The sequence below is a fragment of the Meleagris gallopavo genome, chromosome 1 (genome assembly GCF_905368555.1).
Source record: "Meleagris gallopavo chromosome 1, MGAL_WU_HG_1.1, whole genome shotgun sequence".
NCBI classification, from domain to species: Eukaryota; Metazoa; Chordata; class Aves; order Galliformes; family Phasianidae; genus Meleagris; species Meleagris gallopavo.
The window spans coordinates 109,521,820-109,542,080 of NC_139404.1; the positions used below are offsets into that span (position 1 = coordinate 109,521,820).

General features: G+C 40.9%; 1 protein-coding gene across 1 annotated transcript in view; it reads right to left on the minus strand.

Moving 5' to 3' along the window:
- LOC100540365 (amine oxidase [flavin-containing] A-like) overlaps positions 1-20,261 on the minus strand; it is a 45,542-nt gene that overhangs the window by 23,875 nt on the left and 1,406 nt on the right. Inside the window, exons 2-3 of the mRNA XM_010724032.3 lie at positions 7,902-7,996; positions 3,353-3,490 (exon numbers count right to left, since the gene is read on the minus strand). Of these exons, the coding sequence (XP_010722334.1) occupies positions 3,353-3,490; positions 7,902-7,996 (233 nt within the window). The remainder of the gene's footprint in view (positions 1-3,352; positions 3,491-7,901; positions 7,997-20,261) is intronic.

The window sequence follows — 20,261 nt, forward strand, 5'->3', positions numbered from 1 at the left end:
TTGTGTGCACCCCTCCCTGCTAAATACCTCCAGCAGGTGTAACCTAGCAAGCTCTGCAGAACCTGGGGTTGCCTTTGATTCCCATGGCTGGACTGCAGATATACAGTGACAACGTTAATCTCTTAATCTTAAAGCTGGATGAAGGAAAGAGAAGATTAGGATGGTGAATGTGAAGCACCGCATTAAAATTGCTCATCTTTTGTCACAGGTTACCTTGCTCTGAAAATGGTAAGCAAACAAATAAGCAAAACCAGTCCTTATTTACTGCTCTCAGGTGGAGTTGAGTGCTGCAGCCACGCACCTAGAGAACTGCTGTCATATGAGGAGGTTAATAATTTACCAAAGCATGAATGCCTTTACATTCTAAGGTCTTCTGCTAAAAAGAAGGTGAAAATGAAGCTCAGCAAATTTCAAGGACCTCTGTAAAAAAAGCAAAGCTATCTACCCCTTCTGGAAAGACAGAACCTCAGCACATCTGCCTTTTCTCAGTCCAAAAATGCTTTTTACGAACTATGGGAGAGCAGCCATGGAGCAATCTGGCTGGAAAGAAAGTCTGGCAAAAAAAAAAAACAAAAAAACCTACGCCCAGAAGTTACAGATTTTCAGTGACAGGATACAAACAAGTTTCTGATTGATATCAAAGCAGTTCATGCTACCATGCTAACTGATGGGAGAGAATGAATATATAAAAGAAAAGATAAACTATAATTACACATTTGGAATTTCAAATAAACCAAGACTGCAAAGCAAACCTGCCTACACGAAGCAACAGTTTCTAAAGCATCTAGCATGTGGGATTTTTCCACAAACATACTGGAAAAATTCCATCCAGAACAGAACAGCTCATGAAATCCCTCAGGGGGACTTCCACTTTCCCTTGGCAGCTTCCCCTTCTGGACTTTCCTACTTTTTCCTAACCCAGCCCAAGCTGTATCCTGGAAACCTGCAGAAGGAGCCAAACTGAACTGTGGTAAACAAACGGCCAAAAATCTCTTTATCTGGGTATGGTGAGGATCACATATGATTGAATGAATCATTGCCAGAACTACATCTAAAGAAATGTTCGGCCTTTCCTCAGTACAACTCTCCCTCTCACCACTGACAAAACTGCTGCAGGATCACAGAGCCCACAGATAGGCCCTTGGGAAGAGCCCCTCCTTTCTGATCTTGCCTCTGCAGCCATTAAGGGACAGAAACAGTACATGAGATGCAAGGGGAAAAGCTTTCAGGCTGACTCCTCAAACTCGAAGGGAAGCTGGCCCACAGCTGGCAGTGTCCAAGAAGCTGAACACATCCCTCTTCTAGATTAATATTGAATTTCTGGGGCAGTATCCTCTAATATCAATTCACTTCTTCAGTAACACAATTTTTATCTCCTAGGAAATACTACTTTGGGTTCCCTAAGCACCTCTGATGAATATGAAATGTACACCTACAGCAAAGAAAGCACAAATCCCCAGCAGGAAACTCACTGTCAGTGCACGATAGATAAAAAGTACAAGCCCTAAGATCACTGAGCACTCATCAACCTAGCCAACAGCCTGGACTGCACAGTTTGTTTTCAAAAACTTTCAAGCAGAAGTGGGATGTAGAGACAGTTCAATAACAAATCCCTGAAACAAAGGACACGGTGACTACATGAGCTCTCAGGGAAGGAGTAAGGAGAAAAAAGCAGTGAAAAACCTTAGGGAAAGAAAAGAAAACAAAAAGCCTGCAATTCATGGGAAGAGGTTGTGGGAGGAATGAGACCTATTGGAGGAAAAGCATAATTATTATTTATTCCGTGTTTAAGTCATTCCACACAGGGAGATCTCAGATTCTCTTTGCTGTCCTCCTGTTCAACAGCTACGCCTCTCTTGGGAACCTTGGTTTTCTTGGCATGACCACAATGCCCAGTCTAGAATTGATCCAGAGCCTGTGATCCAACTAACAGCTCATAATTCCACCTCTTGCTTAGGAACATGATTCCACTTCAAAGAAAACTTACAAAATTACTTGGTCATTAGCAAGGACATGCATAATGTAATAAGGGACTGAAAAAGCTGTATTTTCTGTGTCAAAATGGATTAAGGACTCAAATTCATGAAACCCGTTAGAGCCTTTTATTTAACACACAGAGGATAAGTGCCTTTTAAGAAGCAAAGAGTTCCATGTGTGTGCTCAAATTAAATACAGTGGGCCAAGCATACAGCTGGTAAAAACAGCCCAGCTCTCTTGTCATAGAACTATGTCAGCTTTACACCAGGTGGTGCAGTTAATATTTTGAGTGGAGTGACTATACAATTATTTAAGATGTGACTATTCTATGAGCATGGCATGAATCTCCCCAGTAAGGAGAAACTATAGAAGTAGGCCATTGAACTTTCCAGCATGAGCTTATTGCTCTAATAATAGGAAGAAAAAGTGAGAAGATAATAAAAATTAAATCAGTTAAGAATCCACCACATAGACTTGCCTCTATCAAGCAGGTCAATTCTGCCTCTCACAGGCTTCAAGCCTTGTCTGGGAAGTACCAAAACAAAAAGATATTAAAAAAAAAAATAATAATAATGGAAAGTAATTTGTGAGTTATGAAGATGGACACTTAGCACCTTATACAATTGTCCCTCTCTCTACCACTCTCCCTCTGTACTGGTCCTGAGTAGGACCTGAGTAAAAAACGGATGGGCTAAAGAACTAAGACAAGAGCTGATAAACTGCTCTAAAGATAGTTTTCATTTAAGTTCACTTTAGCCATTTAGCCATACCTAAACAGAAGGAGTTATTCGAACTCCCTCGGTCTCACATCTCAGACACGTTTATAGTGAGCCTTGGAAGTGTCTGTTCCACACCATGAGCCAGAGAATCTCAGAAGTGTGCAATTTCTAGACATCTAATTTTAAGTAAGATGAATCCCACTCTAAGGAACTGAGAGATACCTCATGTGAAGCTAGCAACATAACTGGGCCAAATACATTACAATACTCCAGTGCTAGTCCCTTAATACTCTTGTTTAATATCATTATTCAATATTATCTAATAGCATTATTCTTTTTCCAGTATTGAACTGGGCTTGTATTTCAGAAAGAATTTTCAGGCAACAATTCTTCAGAGAATGTGTGAAAAGATAATCAGGTGCTGAATGTATCAAATTTTAGAATGCCACGTGTCTAATTTTTTGAGTCCTTTTCAAAAGAAAACAAGAATCATTTATCTAACTGCCAGGAAGCTATAGGAGAGTAACAACACTTCAAAAGGTGTTAATGGGATTCCCAAGAGCAAGCTTTAAATGAAACCCCTTGAATGACTGCCAGCATTTTCCAAAATTCAGTGTTATCTTTAAGTATCTGAACATGAAAGATGTAATACTTACCCACTTATAATGGATGAAATAGCCATCTACATTCACTTTGTAGGTCTCAATACCCAGCTCTTTTGCCAGCCGGAGAACACGATTTTGTGTAGGTCCCACATATGCTCCACCAACATCCACATAATTAACTTGCTTGTTCTGTCAAAAAAAATAATACAGGAATCAAAAGCTGTATAGGAAACTCCTCAGTACAAACACCTATAATCAGAAAAAATTATTCCATACTGAATAGCACTGCAACCATATGAAGAGGAGACAAGACATTCTAACATAAGCAACAATGAGCCCTTAATGACAGACACACAAAAGATCAATGTCTTTACCACGCATATGTTCAACAGGGCTTAACTTGTTTAAATTTCACTATAGTTTTCAGTATTGGCTTTTTGTTTACACAAAAGGCATGAGAATATCCAACTAAATACCTTGGTAAGAAGTCTAACCTCACCCTCTCAGAACTCATAATACTTTACTTGCCATTGCAAAACCTTTCTCAAATCAAAACTATCTCAAGCACCAGGGTTGTTTTTTTTTTTTCCCTCTCTCTCTCTGCAGATACCTGCTTACATTTAATGCTGTAGATGCTGAGCACTGCAGTGCAGTATTCAAAGGATGTAAGCTCCTTTGCAGCATAGCACACCATGGATCTGCCCCGCTGCACCTAGGCTAGCAGCCTCTAGCCATGCCTGCCAACAAAGGCACTCTGCACATAACACTTGGACCAGCATCACGCTCAATTGGGAAGCAGGCAGAAGAAGTTTAAGGTACATGCCGTTAAAAGCAGGCTGATTTTCCAAGGCAGTAACACTTTGGACAGTTAACTTTTTAATGCTGTTTATAGCGAGCATTTGAAGCCAGGCATTTTCAGCATCACAGAGGGATGCTGTTTATGTTTCATGTACAATTATTTCTACTGAAACACCACTGTTTACCACTGTTTCCCAAGCAATGGCATCTGACCTAATTTAAATCTCTCCCATTTTTAGATTGGGAGGCAGAAGTAACATCTGTATTACATTACCCTGTGCCTCAGGTGACTCATCGTTTCTTTCATTTTCTTTTCAATAGCAGCCAAGATGCAGTCAATTTTCAAAAGCAGGATAATGTTAAGCCATGCTAAAACATATACCTGTGCTGTAGTGATGTCTGGCCCTGCTCAGGCTGCTTCCTACATAGCTATCATGCCTGCTAAAGTTTGCAAAGTGAGAGGGGAATGGGAGGAGAAATATTTTGAACTTCACAGTCTCAGATGATGGTTTCTCTCTATAATCACAAAATCATTAAGGTTGGAAAAGACCTCTATGATCATGTAGTCCAACTATCCTACCATCAATATTGCCCACTAAATCGTGTCCCTAACTACTACATCTACACCCTTTCCTTAAACACCTCCAGGGACAGTGACTCCAGCACCTTCTGGGCAGCCTGTTCCAGTGCCTCATCATTCCTTTGGAGAAGAAATTCTTCCTAATATCCAACCTGAACCTCCCCTGGTGTAACTTGAGGCCATTCTCTCTTGTCCTATGACTAGTTACATGCAGAGCAGATCCTGCCATGGATAAAGGATATGGACAATGCAGGCAGAGTTCAATTACCTTAATAAAGATGATCAACAATGTTTTAGACAGCCTAAGGTATCCAACACTTCAGTGCACCTACAGAAAACCTGCTATCAGAGGCCAGGCAAGGTATCACAGTTCAGCTAAAATAGCACTACATGCATAAGATTCTTAGGAATCCAAATTCCATTTCATAACTCTCAAGTGTCACACCTAGATCAATTTTAAAGTGCCTCCTGTCAGAGGAGCCCACTGGCACATATGTGATGCAACTTGCGTTCAAGCAGGGCCACCAAGAGCTGCTTGCTCAAGACCACGCTCAGATTGCTTTCGAGTATCACGAAGGAGGAAGACCTCTCTGGGCAATCTGTACCAGTGCTCAGTCAATCTTAGAGAAAAAAAAAACCAAAACATTTTCTGGTTTTCAAATGGGACCTCCTTTGTGCCAATTTATGCCCATTGCCTCTTGTCCTGTCACTTGGCACCAGCAAGAAGAACATGGTTCTGTCTTCTTTTCATCCTCCTTTCATATATTTATACACACTGATAGAGTCCTCCCCTGAGCCTTTTCTTCTCCAGGCCAACCAGTCTCATCTCTCTCTGCCTTTCCTCACAGGAGAATGCTCAAGTTCCTTCATTATCTTAGTTGTGGCCCCTTGTTAGATTCTCTCCAGTGTTTGATACTGGGACTTGTAGTATTCAATATCTTTATTAAAACCCCAGATGGTAGGACTGAGTGAATCCTCAGCAAGTTTACAGAAACACCATGATGCAGCTGATATGACAGAAATAAGAGATGCCCTCCAAAAGGCATCTGAACATGAGCCAGAAGTGGCCAAGAAGGCCCTGGAATGTGCTCGAAGAACGGCAACAAAGCTGGTGAGGGGTCTGAAGCACAGGCCTTATGAGGAGAGGCTGAAGGAGCTGGCTGGGATTGTTCAGTCTGAAGAAGAGGAGGCTTAGGGAAGACCTTACTGCTCTCTATGACTACCTGAAAAGAGATTGTAGTGAGCTGGGGGTCGGCCTCATGTCTCGTGTAACTGGTGATAGGTCTAGAGGGAATGGCTCCAAGTTGCACCAGGGGAGATTTAGGCTGGACGTTAGGAAATACTATTTGTCTGAAAGAGTGGTCAGGCACTGGAATGGGCTGCCCAGGGAGGTGGTGGAGTCACCAACCTTGGAAGTGTTCAAGGAACATTTGGATTTTGTGTTGAGGGACATGGTTTAGTGAGAACTATTGGTGATAGGTGGATGGTTGGACTGGATGATCTTGTGGGTCTTTTCCAACCTTGATGATTCTATGATTCTGTGAAAGGGACCTGGACAGGCTTGAGAAAAGAATCCATCTGAATCTTGTGAAGTTCAACAAGGCCAAGTACAATGTCAAACATCTGGATCAAGGCAACCCCTGGTATCAGTACAGATTAGGGGAGGAATGGATGGAAAGCATCCATTGGAAAGAAGGACTTCATGGTACTTGTGGATGAAAAATTGGACATGAGATAGCAGTGCGTGCTTGGTGCTTGGAGGAGATCATCTTTAAAGGTTCCTTCTCACCCAAATCACAAGTTTCTATAATTCCATGTTCTTGCCTCTCTTGAACTGCGATCCCAGAACTGGACACAGTCCTCCAAATGTAGCCTCACTAGTGCTGAGTAGATCACTTCCCTCCACCTGCTGCCAATACTTTGCCTAATGCAACCCCACCAAAAAACATGAGATTTCTTTGCGGCATAAGTTGAATGTGGCTGGCTCACATTCAACTTGGTGTACACTAGAATCTCTCAGGTCCTTTATTGCCAATCTGCTTTCCAGCTGGGTGACCCTCAGCATGCATTCATGCCTAGTGCTGTTCCTCGTCAGGTACGGGACTCTGTACTTCCCCTCGCAAAACTTCATGAAGTTCCCATCAAGCCATTCCTCCAGCCTGTCCAGGTCCATAGGGATGGCAGTATTACCCTCTGGTGTACTAACAACTGATTTCACTTCGGTATCATCAGTCAACTTGCTGAGGATACACTTTACCTCACCATTCAGATCATGACATAGATATGATAGCACCTCAACCACAGTGTTCAGTTTTAGGCCCCTCACCTTGAGAAAGATACTGAGTCATTGAAACATGTTCAGAAAAGCTAGTGAAGAGACAAGAAAGCAAGACATATGAGGAGCAGCAGAAGGTACAGCAGCTGTTTAGTCTGAGGAAAAGGAGGCTGAGAAGAGACCTCATTGCTCTCTACAACCACCTGATAGGAGTGTGTAGCAATGTGAGAGTCGATTTCTTTTCTAAAGTAAGAAGCAATAGGACACAAGGAAGTAGTCTCCAGTTACAAAAGGTTTAGACTGGATATCAGGAAGAATTTCTACATGGAAAGGATGGTTTGGCATAGGAACAGGCTGTCCAGGGAAGTGGTAGAGGTGCCATTTAAGAGATGTGTAGATGGTGGTGCTGGAGGACAGGAATTAGTATTAAGTAATGGTTGGACTTTATGATCTTATGGATCTTTTCCAATCTAAATGTTCCTAGCAACATTAATGAATACATTGAACAGGATTGGACCCCTTGGATACCCCATTAGGTACATGTCTCCCTCCACACTTCATAGAAGTGCTCATCAACCTTTGGGACCTTCCATTTAGGTAATTTTCAATCACACTATCAGCTTAACATACTTCATATTTTCTCTATGAGGATGTTATGGAAGACACTGCTAAATTGCTGAGGTCCAGGCAGACAGTATCCACTGCTCTCCCACTGTCTATCATGATAGTCATTTCATCATAAGTTATCAAGTATGACTTCCCCTTCCTGAATCCATGCAGACTGCTAAATTTCTTGTCCTTCATATGCCTGGAAATGGATTGAATTGAAGCTTGAGGCCTGTAGTTCCCTGAATCCTCTTTCTTGCCCTTCTGGAAGACAGGTGTGACATTTGCAGTACCATAGACCAGCAAAAGTGAGAGAGTCACAAATTTTAGAAAGCACCTACCCTGATGGTGAATGTCCTTCCTCCAACTCTGTCCCGGGCCTCGAGCACCACTACATTGAGTCCAAACTCATAGAGCAACTTGGCAGCCGACAAGCCTACAAAAAAAAAAGAGATAGCGTGCTTTAAACCAAGTGGCAACTATTAAACACAATGGTCCAAAACCAAATCAAGGCTTCATGATCAGGAACTATAACAATATTTTCAAAGATTCCTGCAAGAATTCTGAAACTTTTCACAGTGCCTTATCACAGAAATTATATGACTGCTGCTTAGCTGCATATTACAAGTAACTGTAAACAACATTCCACAGATTTAAGTTGCCTCCTCTGGGTTAGCATTTTTGGCTTTTTAAATAAATTAATCTCTGTTGCTACGAGCATGCATCTCATTTTTCTTTTGTGTAGTGCATTGAAAGGGGGAGTCCACCACATGGAGCTTGTGTGGCTAGAGTGATAGGAATAGTAATATAACAAATAGATATGTTCTAGCACATTTCTTCTCTCACCCAACTCTCTATTCTGCTGCTGTCCATTGTCCTCACTTACATACAGAAATAAAGTCTGCTTCACTGTCAAGATTAATTTTAAACAACAGAGTTTGATCGTGGCAATCAAATGGCCTGTATGTAGATACTTTATAAAAGGAATTCCCATCTCAGCAAAAATTATTTAATTATGGGATTTTGTGATAGACACACTACAGAGAACCAAAAATTCAATAGGAGAGAAGTCCTTTTCACTTTTTACAAATGAGAAATGAAATTGTTAAAAGCAATCATGAGTTTCTGAAATCAGATTATCCCATTGTCCTGTAGGGCAATTTGGCACTGAAGCATTGTTCCTCTGGAGTTGTTTCCCCTCCTTAAGTATACAAAAGCCAGACTTATTGATCAAAACTTCTAATATACCCTGTAATAAGGAATAATAATATTATATTCATATATATTACACTACTTCAAAATTTGATTAAAAGCAACTGTTTGTGAGCCCACAAAGAGTGCAAGTCTTAAAGGGTCAGATGAGAGGAATCATTCTAAGGTTCTGAGCAGCGCCAAGGGTACTTATTTACACTGAGGACAATATAGAACAGCCCATAAACTTCAGTGTATGTGATCTTTTAATATGGTAGTTTAGGATTTAATGGAAACAAGAAGAGAGGAAGTTCAAATGTTTTACACTGACAAAAAAATTCTCAGTAGAAGTGAACATCTTGTTAATTGATATAATTTTTTTCAATAACTTTTCTTGCGTGAGAGACTACAGGCAAGACAGTTAATTATAGTGATTGTTCATTCTTAAGTCAATTTGCTGATAGTGTTCTCATCCTCAGCATAAACAGAGACAACATAAGTCTTCAGTGCTGGAAATGCAAACTGCAGCATTTTCTTATAAATCAATATTTTTATATTTGGAAGAATGATTTTTTTCAAAAAATCGCACTGGTTACTGTCACAAAAACTTGGATTTCCTAAACACATAAAATGGAAACTTGAATTTATATATTCTTTATGAATTAGACACTCAGGCACGAATGGTAATTCTTTTACAAGAAAGCCTATTTATATAAGATGCATAGATATTGGATAGATACATGTTTTTTGAAAATATATATAGGAACATGAAATGGCACAAAATCTGGTCTAGGTATGAAAAAAAGTGACTGTATGCAAATCCAATAAGCTCATTAGTGTCAAAGACTGACAAGCTTGTCTCTTATTTCATACTGTATACAACAGTTATAACCACACAACAGCTCTTTAGAAAGAATAATGGTTTCAGTGAACTAGGTTGGAAGTTAACTTGAATGTTGGTTCATACCTTAATTATATGATGTGTCCTAATAAAGAAAGGCAGCTAAAGTATGGAGAACACGTGGTAATATGACTGAGGTCTTCTATCCTGCTTATTCATTAATTTTGCACTCCAGCCAAATAGATTTTTAGATTTGTTATTGTTAAACCAAGAATCACTGTGGACCAATGCAAAAAAAGAAAAAAACAAACCAACACAAACCCAGCTTCAGAGCTATAGAGATTGGAAAAGGACAAGAGATACAACAGGACAGTGATAACTTAATGGCAGTTGGCAGAGAGGCTGACTGAGAATTAAAAACAGTGCCAATTTGTAAATTCAGGTTTACGAAACTTGAAAGGCCAAAGACACAGCATAAGCAGAGGTGGTGATAGTTTTATCTCCCTAAAATTAAAAGCTGAAGATTAGACTCAAAAGGTCAAATATAAAAATATACATATTTATGCAGAAAATAAAAATAAATAAGTACATAGAGCAATCCCAGATTAAAATAGTTTTCTTCTCTTAATAGAATAAAACCAGCAAAAAAAGTAGGCAGGGATAGGGGCTGGGTAGAAGACAAACAAAATATCCTGATTGAAGATTGTTACTCTACATTTGTTTGTTTGAAGCACAAATACAATTTTCTTTGAGGATGGAGGACTAGCAAGAACACTCACATGCAGAGAATGTCTACACATAGCTACTGAACTCAACTCTTTAGCTCCTTTCCAGTTTGAACTGAAGTGCACAACAGAGAGGTGCTTCCATGTTTTAAGAACCCCACAGGTCAAAAAAGCCTGTGTGCTTTTGAGACATGGGCTAACTAGCCTCAAAAGAGATTGCCATGCCCCCTCACCGCACGCTGCTCTGAAACCAGACACAATATCCAAGTTGTCCTTCAAGCACGGCACACCAGGCCATGCCAAGCAGTGGGCTGTGAACTCCCAGGCTACAGTCGGGACTCAAGCAAGACATTTCACTGATACACTTGTGTATGCCTGTACAACTAGAGCACAGATATTTCTTCTACCACTGCCACTCCACCCGAGTGCCTTCTCCTTCCTAAGCTGGAGACCTATGCCCTGACAAGCACATGTAGGGCCCTTCCCGTGACTGCAGCAGGCACTGTTTCACAGCCTTTCACCACACTGCACTTGGAGATGTTTTTCTCACCCTGTGATTCCTCCCATCATCATCATGGCTTCCAGTACCCAAGACTGGTGTTGTGCTGGTTGACTCCTCCACAGCCTCTGAGTTTGGCCTAGAGATAAAGCGGCAAAGAACCTCAAATCGCTGGCCATGCTCATTCCGTACACTCTACAAGTACAAAATACTATCTGCCTCAGAAAGATGAAAAGAGCCTGCCAAAACCGTGCTTCATTTGAAGTATCTGGCTGGAGAAATTCACTTGTTATTAGATCAGAGTAAACAAAGCCGGATGACTTATACATCCTCCACAAGGGTTTCTATGGCAATCTCATACCAGGCTCTCTGTGTCTGAAGACACCACACAAGAAAGCTCTTCTCCAATTGATTCTGCAGTGCTGTTAAGGGCACAGAATTGCTGCAGTCACAGATCATACTGCTGCTGCCTTCATTTCAGAAAATTGTCATAATGATATCAAGCAAAGTGGTTTCAAATGCATCAAAACAATGGCTACAGTTAAAAAAAAAAATTAAGATGATTTCATGCCAATCTGCAGACTATCAGCCATATACCATGGATGAAACAGAGAACAATACTGGATTCTGTACGTGGTCTAAAGGAAAAATCAGCCTTTCAGTAGCTAAAAGGGAGCTACAGGAAAGAAGGGGACACACTCTTTAGCAGGGTCTGTTCTGATAGAACAAGGAGAAACGATCTCAAGCTTAAAGAGGGGTAGATTTAGTTTAGATAGAAGGAAAAAGTATTTTACAGTGATAGTGGTGAAGCATTGGAACCAGCTGCCCAGAGATATGGTGAATGTCCCATCCCTGGAGACTTTTAAGGCCAGGCTGAACTGGGCTCTGGGCAATCTGATCTAGCTGTGGATGTCCCTGTTCATGGCAGGGGAGTTGGACTAGATGACTGCTGTTTATCTCGCTTCACAACTGCTGCTCTGAATAGTTTTTCTTGTATTCCCACAGATGACCTATAAATGTCCCTTCCAACTCTAAGGATTCTATGAATCTATGATTCTATGGGCATACTGCACAGCATGCTTGCACCTCATAGGAGAGAAAAGATCCTCCCTACAGATAGAGTCCAAGGCTGAGACTTAAGAGACTTCAGCTCAACTCCCACCAGAGCCATGTAACATGGGAAGTGTTTCCCAATTAAATAGGGAAGCATTTATATGAGAAACATTAATTAAAATAATTCCAAGTTACCTCATTATAAGGATTAATATGGGGCATCTAAACAGATAGAGTTCTATGACACCAGTGGTGTGAGATAAAAAAAACAATCATAAAAAGATGTTGCTTTATTGGAAACACGATAGGACGGTACAGAAGAGTAATTCTACTTTTCAAAATATGTAGTCTGTAAATCCAGTTCACCAAACAGATTCCCTGATGTGCGATGACAGGAAACAAAAATTACCAGCATCTATCCTAGAGACAGCACTTCTAACAAAATGGACGTTGAGCATTTGCAAAATATATGAGGGCAATAACCACAATGAAAGGAAGTGGTGGCAATCTAAAATCATGAAAACAACACCAAGCCAGGCAGAGAACAGTTCTGACCATCACAACACCAAGACTAAAAGTTTTGGATCCCTCTCCCTTCTCTTCAGATAACTTGCATCAGCTGAGTAACAACTAGATATTTAAATTGAAAATCAGCTCATCTGCACTATGCATGAATGATAGAATCTTAGAATCATTAAGGTTAGAAAAGACCTCTAAGACCACGCAGTCCAACCAGCAGCCCATCCTCACCATGCCCACTGCCCATGTCCCTCAGTGCCACATCCACACGGTTCTTGAACACCTCCAGGGTGTGGTGATTCCACTACCTCCCTGGGCAGCCTGTGCCACTGCCTCACCACTCTTTCTGTGAAGAAATTCTCCCTAAGATCCAATCAGAACCTCTCCTGATACAGCTTAACAACATTACCTCTTGTCCTATTGCTGTTACCTGGGAGAAGAGGCCGATCTCAACAGTATGGGTACTCTGCTCTGTCACAAATATCCTGCAAGGCACAGCTGCATGTCTCTCACCAGGCTCCATCTTCCCAATTACAAGTCATGCTCTCTCATCATGAGCTCTACCTTGGTTAGCTGCAGCCAGCGTGAAGTTCACTACAGCACAGCCTTGTAAAACTCTTACACTGCCTTTAGGCACTCATATACCTGGTGAAAAAGATCATGCTATGGGCATGAAGTCTGAAAGGCACTCTTAAGTACATGAGGCAATTCAGTGTATTAGAGAAGCCTAATTTTTCTGGGACTTTGAACCTTTCAAACTGAGGCCAAACTGTGTCACATCAAGCACTCCAAAACAAAGAGAAAATTAACTGTTACCATGAAAAAGGCAACTGTCTGTTGTTTTTCTGGATGTCTTATTTATTCGCTGGTTTCTTACACAAAGTGTATTTGCCTTTTATGCAATCAGTGGCGGGATGAAAGTTTAACAAAACCAACTTAATAAAACATTCCTTCTTGAAATCTTTCTTCATTACTCTTCCATACAGGAAGTGAGATCATTATCTTCTATGAAAGGCTACAAGCTCATTGTTGTGGTTTTCTAGCAAGCTTTAATTGAATAACTTAAGGACAAAATCATTATGGAAAGTCTTAACATTTTCCTGATCTTAACAGTGGAATAATTTTTAGATCTTTTTGCTCATTGTTCTAATTTACATCAGTAATATAAAGCAATTGTCAATATATCCTCATTAAAGTTCCACTGTAACAGCATGCTAACACTGAGATCATTGTTTCTCTTCCACTGATGGAAAGTCTAATTTTTTCAAGATACAATTGAGTAATTAAATCTGGCAACAGCCACCTAAGAATTATGTCTTGTTATTCAACCCAAAGCCACCTTGCCAAGTAAATACAAACCTGCCAATAACAGATGCAAAACATTTGTAGAGTAAAATCTCTCTTCCTTTCCCCTTATTGTCATTCTTCCCCACAAGATTTTGCTTTCATTGAAAATTTTTGGTGCACCTTGAGTTTTAAAATACAGGCAAAATATACTCAGTTGCATCAAACTAGCTTCAGAGAAATCACTAGTGGATAGCAACACATAGAAGGCTGATAATGAAGGCACTGTATCCATACTACAAGTCTGTCTGATCTAAAATTGCCACAGATATTAAGTAAAAGATCTTATTAATTAGACTCCTTTAAATTTGCACAGAACAGCAAGAATACACAGCATGATCACATGCCTATATTCATTTCTCCTTTCAGCGTTGCCTAACACCAGGATACCACTGTTAGCTTCCTGTTCGTTTGAGACTGCATTTGGTCTTTCTGTGAACTTTTTCATTATCCCTGTTGCAGTGTATTTAGCACTGGGGATGAGGGTGCACTTCTGCATTTTCTTGTTTTCAGATAGAAGATTTTCATATATATCAATTCTCCCCCTCAACCTGCATCAAACAAAATCCAGTTGATTCACCTAAGATTTCCACATAAAGGAACAAGTATTTTCTGTCTCAGAGAACACTGCTTAACTAAGAGCAAGCCACTCTGGCTAGTTTCAATGGCACTACTGTCCAGACACTTTAAACAGATGCAAACTGTGTCCTGGAGGGTACAAAGACAGTTTTTCATGGACAATGTTAAGAGAAACACAGTGCACATGAAGAAGAGCAAATTGTACTCAGAGGATGATTCCACTCCTACATACATACCCATGCAATTGTCAGGTCCAAAACCTGGCTGCAGTAAACTTATCTCCTCAGTATAACTTCCTCTATGCCCCAAAAATAGAGGCAGAAAAAGGTTAGCTAGCACAGAGTTCACAAGGGAGCATTCTCCTTCTTACATGAAAATGTTCACAGTTTGATAGCACCTAGTTTATGGAAACATCTAAGGTGCTCATGCACATTTCTTTTTACTTTGATCAGCAGGCAGAATAAATTTCTATCAGCAAAACAGCAATTGTCAGGTAAATAAATCTGTGGAAAAAAAAATTGCTGCAAAACCATGATCTATATATTACCACAAATACTGAAAACAGCAGCACTGGTATTCGTGGGAGGGACATAATGCCTGTCCCATCCCTATTCTCATTATGCTATCATATTTTGATATATGCCCTAACAACTTGGCTATTTCTTTCGCCTGCTGGAGTAAATAACGCTCTTAAGACTGTCTTAACTGAGCTAACAGGAATATTCTTTGCCACCTTTCAACAACTTGCAGCTAAGCCTGGAGTGTGGTGCAAAACCTGCTTCCCAATGACAAACCATAGATTTATAGCATGCTTCTAGGAACACTGAATTTGCTAATCAATGAATCACACAGCTGTATATACTATTTTATTTTATATTTTTACCAGAATCCAAAGGAGCACATGCTTCATTCAGTAACAGAAACAGATGTGATCACTTAGGTTACTACCTGTGTTAGGTAAAGTTTATAAATGACACGTCTGCCATAGAAAACCACATGAAGAATGTGATGAAAGACAAAAAAAATAGAATCATACAACCATAGAATGCCTTAAGTTGGCAGGGACCTCAAAACCCACCCATCCCAATCGCTGCCGTGGGCAGGGCTGTCCCCCTCCAGCTCAGGCTGCCCAGGGCCCCATCCAACCTGGCCTTGAGCACCTCCAGAGATGGGGCACCACAGCTTCTCTGGGCAGCTGTGCCAGCGCCTCACTGCCCTCTAATATTTGTGTACTTGGCATCCCAAATATGTTTTGGCCAATGCTAAACATCTTGCAGTGAGCATAACACAAAGGGATGTTCTTCACAAAAAAACAAACAGTCTGCCCCACAGTCAGAAGATTTTGTATTTGTGGTAGCAAAACATAGGAACATATAATGAAGAAAGAGGCAAATGGAAATTTGTATTTTTGCTTATTTGTAAACAGTGTACATAATGCCCTTAATACTTTTTTTTTTATGGGCAGAGAGGGGTCCACTGTTCTGTTCCTGCAGTAAATTCTTCACCTAATGACATTCAGTTTGCTAGCAGTACACAGGGAGCAGAGAGCTCTGTGCAGCATTTATCCTCCATCCAAAAACATGGCTTATAGGAATGTCTCACTCCAAATGACAACATTATCACTGCTGCCTTTTCTGTTGGATACAGAAAGAAAGCAAGAACAAATCATGTAGCCAGAGCCCAGCGCAGGGCACATGTAAAAAGAGAAACACAGTACACATTTTAGGAGACAGGTACTGCATTCTTCCAGGGACAAATTCTGGAAGTAGCACTAGAAAAAGGAACTATAAAAAACTACTCCAGATTTATACAGGTGCAACTGAATTTTATCTTCTACCACTAACTGTGTGTTTGACAGTTTATTTGACACCACCACCCACCAGCAGGTTGGTATGCTGTCAAAACAATTTGAGCAGTATACAATGTAAATTATACTGCCAATATAGCAAGAAAGAAAAAAACTGCATCTCCTCATTATTCAGTATTTCACTCCAAGTCCACAGCCAATGCGTAGGTAGCTCAAGTAATGGAGTTGTTGATTGCAAATCATGGAGCAGGAAATGCCAAAGTATTCTTCCACGGAGGGGATAATAAAAAATCAATCGCATAGCATATCATATGCTTTATTTCAATAAAAAGACTAATTACTAGCATTTTTACATTTCAGCTTCCCTTACAATTCATGGCCCTTAGACTCCTCTATAAATGCAACAGAAAACACTGCTGATTCCTTCGTGTGGCTGGCAAATCTAAGCATCTGTTTTCTTCAGCCACGAGAGCTCCTTGTTTCTAGCTAGGAACAAACATGTTTTTATTTGGAAATAAGAACTATCTGTGTCAGAGAATGACAATCCTCAGTGCAAGTTTCAATTGTGGCAGTGTTTCCCTTGTGCTTTGTTCTTGTAATGCAATGTGCTGAAAACTCTTCCAGAATATTTGCATGCTAGTTCCCTTCAATTTGCTTGCTTTTGGCTATATTTGTCCATATCTGATATATCTGTTCTGTATTATGTATATAATCAGCCTTAATTATCCATATGTTTGATAAACTGGGCTTCCAATGTCTTAAATTTCATATGTAAACTGAGACTGGCATGTAAATACAGTCCAAACTTCCTAATGAAAAAGTTGGGACATTTCTGTTTCATCCTTCTTTTCCTCATTTTGAACTATTTATCATAGAAATCATAGAATAGCTTGGGTTGAAAGAGACTTTAGGGAACATAAAGTTCCAACCCCCCTGCCACAGGCAGAGTCACCAATCTCTAGATCATGCCCTAGAACAGATTGCCCAGGGCACCAGTTAACCTGGCCTTGAACACCTCTAGGGATGGGGCATCCACAACCTCTCTGGGCAGCCTGTGCCAGCACCTCACCACTTCCTCAGTAAAAACCTTTCCCCAACATCTAATCTAAATCTTCCCTCCTTTAGTTTAAAATCATTCCCCCTTGTCCTGTCACTATCTACCCTTGTAAAAAGTTGATTTCCCTCAAGCTTATAAACTCCTTTTAAATACTGGAAGGCCCCAGTAAGGTCTCCCCACAGCCTTCTCTTTTCCTGGCTGAACAAGCCCAGATCTTTCAGCCCATTTTCATAGAACGGCCTGGGATCTCAAAGATCATCTAGCTTCAGCCCCCCTGCTATGTGCAGGATCACAAACCACCAGACCAGGCTGCCCAGAGCCACATCCAGCCTGGCCTTGAATGCCTCCAGGGATGGGGCATTCACAACCTCCTCGGGCAACCTGCTCCAGTGTGTCACCACCCTCTGTGTGGAAAAACTTCCTCCTAATATCTAATCTAAACCTCTCCTGTCTCAAATTAAGACCATTCCCCCTTGTCTTATTACTATTCACCCCCGTAAACAGTCATTCTCCCTCCAGTTTATACATTCCTTTCAAATATGGGAAGGCCACACTGAGGTCTCTCCGGAGCCTTCTCTTCTCCAAGCTAAACAAGCCCAGTTCCCTCAACCTTTCTTCATAGGGATGGTGCTCCATCCCTCTGATCATGTTAGTGGCCCTCCTCTGGACCCATTCCAAGAACTCCACATCCTTCTTGTACTGGGGAACCCAGGACTGGATACAGTACTTCAGATGGGGCCTCACAAGAGCTGAGCAGAGGGGGACAATCACCACCCTCACCCTTCTGGCCACCCCTGATGGAACCCAGGATACCACTGGCCTTCCAGGCTGCAAGCGCACTGCTGCCTCATGTTCAGTTTTTCATTAGCCAGGACCCCTAAATCCTTCTCAATAGGGCAATTCTTGAGTTCTTCTCCCAGTTGGTGTATACATCTGGGATTACTTCAATTCTATCCTGATCTTTCAGGGTGTGGTTCTTTTTTGGTTGGAAAATCTTTGTCAAAATTGGCTGACTATTTCTAAATATTCAGGAAACAAACATCCTTCCAAAGTTTTTAAAACAAGTATTTTCTGGTTTTTGTTTTTTTTTTTTTCCCCTACTTTGGAAGTACTAGCAGCAGCAACTTGAAATTTGGCAAGGAAGTAGCCTTTGAGTCAATATAAGGCATTTTGTTATCCATGGGAAAATATGTGCCAGTTAGGTTAGTTACAAAGCTCTGAGGATCATTTTCTAGATCTTAAAAGCTGAAATATCTGAGCGTTCAGTAAACTCTCAGAGTGCTCAGGGCTGCTCAACCATTAACACGCAGTCTTTAAGGAGTGAGCGAGTATGCTGGAACTCCTTGCAATCCATCTCATGTATCAAAGGAATGGGGTATGCTCCATCCTAGGGCTACAGAGCTCAAACCCAAGACCCCTGTAATTGTGGACTTAGCTTGGGGAACAAGTAGTGGAGATGGGATTGAGACAGTGTGTCAGGTATGACAGCAACTTAAAGAATCAGAATTATTAACATTAGAAAAGACCTCTAAGATCATCTAGCCCAACCACCAACCTATCCCCACCGTGCCCACTGCCCATGTCCCTCAGTGCCACATCCACACTGTCCTTGAACACCTTCAGGGACGGTAACTCCATCACCTCTCTGGGCAGCCTGTGCCACTGCTTCATCACTCTTCCTGAGAAGAAATGTTTCCTAATATCTAATCTGAATACTGCTAGGTAGTAAGATACAAGTTCATAGTATGTCACACACTGTCAGTTTACTGTCCTTGACAAATGAGGGGGTGTCATAGTCTAAACCAAAATGCACAACTGAAGAGACACAATCAGTTCAAATCAGAAGAGCATCTTCAGTTCACTAGAAAGTCCTCTAAAGAGAAAAAGGGAACAATATTCTAGGTGTATACAGGTGAATTCCCCATGGGTATGAGGAAAGTAACTCCATTTATTAATTTATTTAAGATGCTTGATTATAAAACGTAATAATTACCATTAACTGTAAAAGGTGGACACTATCCATTAAGCATGACGCAAACATGTTCCTGAGGCTTTTACTGGCCACCATACTTTTAATGTGCACACACATGTAAAAAGAGGAATTAAGCCCATGCTCTGCAGCTTCCTCCTCTCTGCAGGGGTCCAGAGGTACTTGTTCAGGCAGTCTGGACAGCTTGAACACAACTCTACAGAGTACAGCAGAAAGATCCCAGTAATAGAGGCCACCAAAGCAGAGTTCTTACAAGAGTTCTTCCCACAAAGGGCTCAGTGCAAGAAGCAGCCCTGGTGCCCAGGTTACACCCTTCCTACAGGTGCAGAGCTGATTTCATATCCCTGGCAGTGACTGCATACAGATGTGGGTATGCAGAGGCCAGAAGGAGGATGGGCAAGAAGATTGCATTGGATTTTACAGATGCTATCTCTCAAGACTATTCCTCACTTCAAGGAACAGTTGCCTCCAAAGGTGCCAGTCAGGATTTGAGATGTGTTTTGCTAGGCACTGTATGAATACTTTAAAAAGCCACCGTCTCATCACTGGGAAGTTCTCACAATACAGCAAGCAGATTGCTTGTCCTTCATATACATTCATGTATTAAAGAACTTGTTTATCCCAATGTTTCCTATCATTTCTGGTAAGCATCAAGAAAAGAGTATTAAGGATGTAACAGTAGCAGAGGAGAGAATAACCTTACCAGATGAGCAAATGTATCTTCAGAGAAACAAGCAGCAGCAAGTCAGTTCTGGGATAAGAGAGATGTAGAAGGAGAAATCCTGCCCATACTTCACCATATTTTACTGTTTATCTCATCAGAATCGAAATCTTAGATATGCATTTATAAGAGCAGAAATCAGTACTTCATACATACCTGAGGTATTTTGGTACAGACTGAGCAGCTGTGTGAAAACCAAAACAAATCAAGAGCTGATAGGAATTTCTATGCCCAGCTATGATAGGTACTCTGTATTAGAGACAGATTAATTATGAAATAAGGCATTTATTGTTCATTTTTCTACAGTCACTTTCTTTAAGTGATGTATGTCCTAATCCTTAAGAGGTAAACTATGCCACTGGTATGACATTGGCA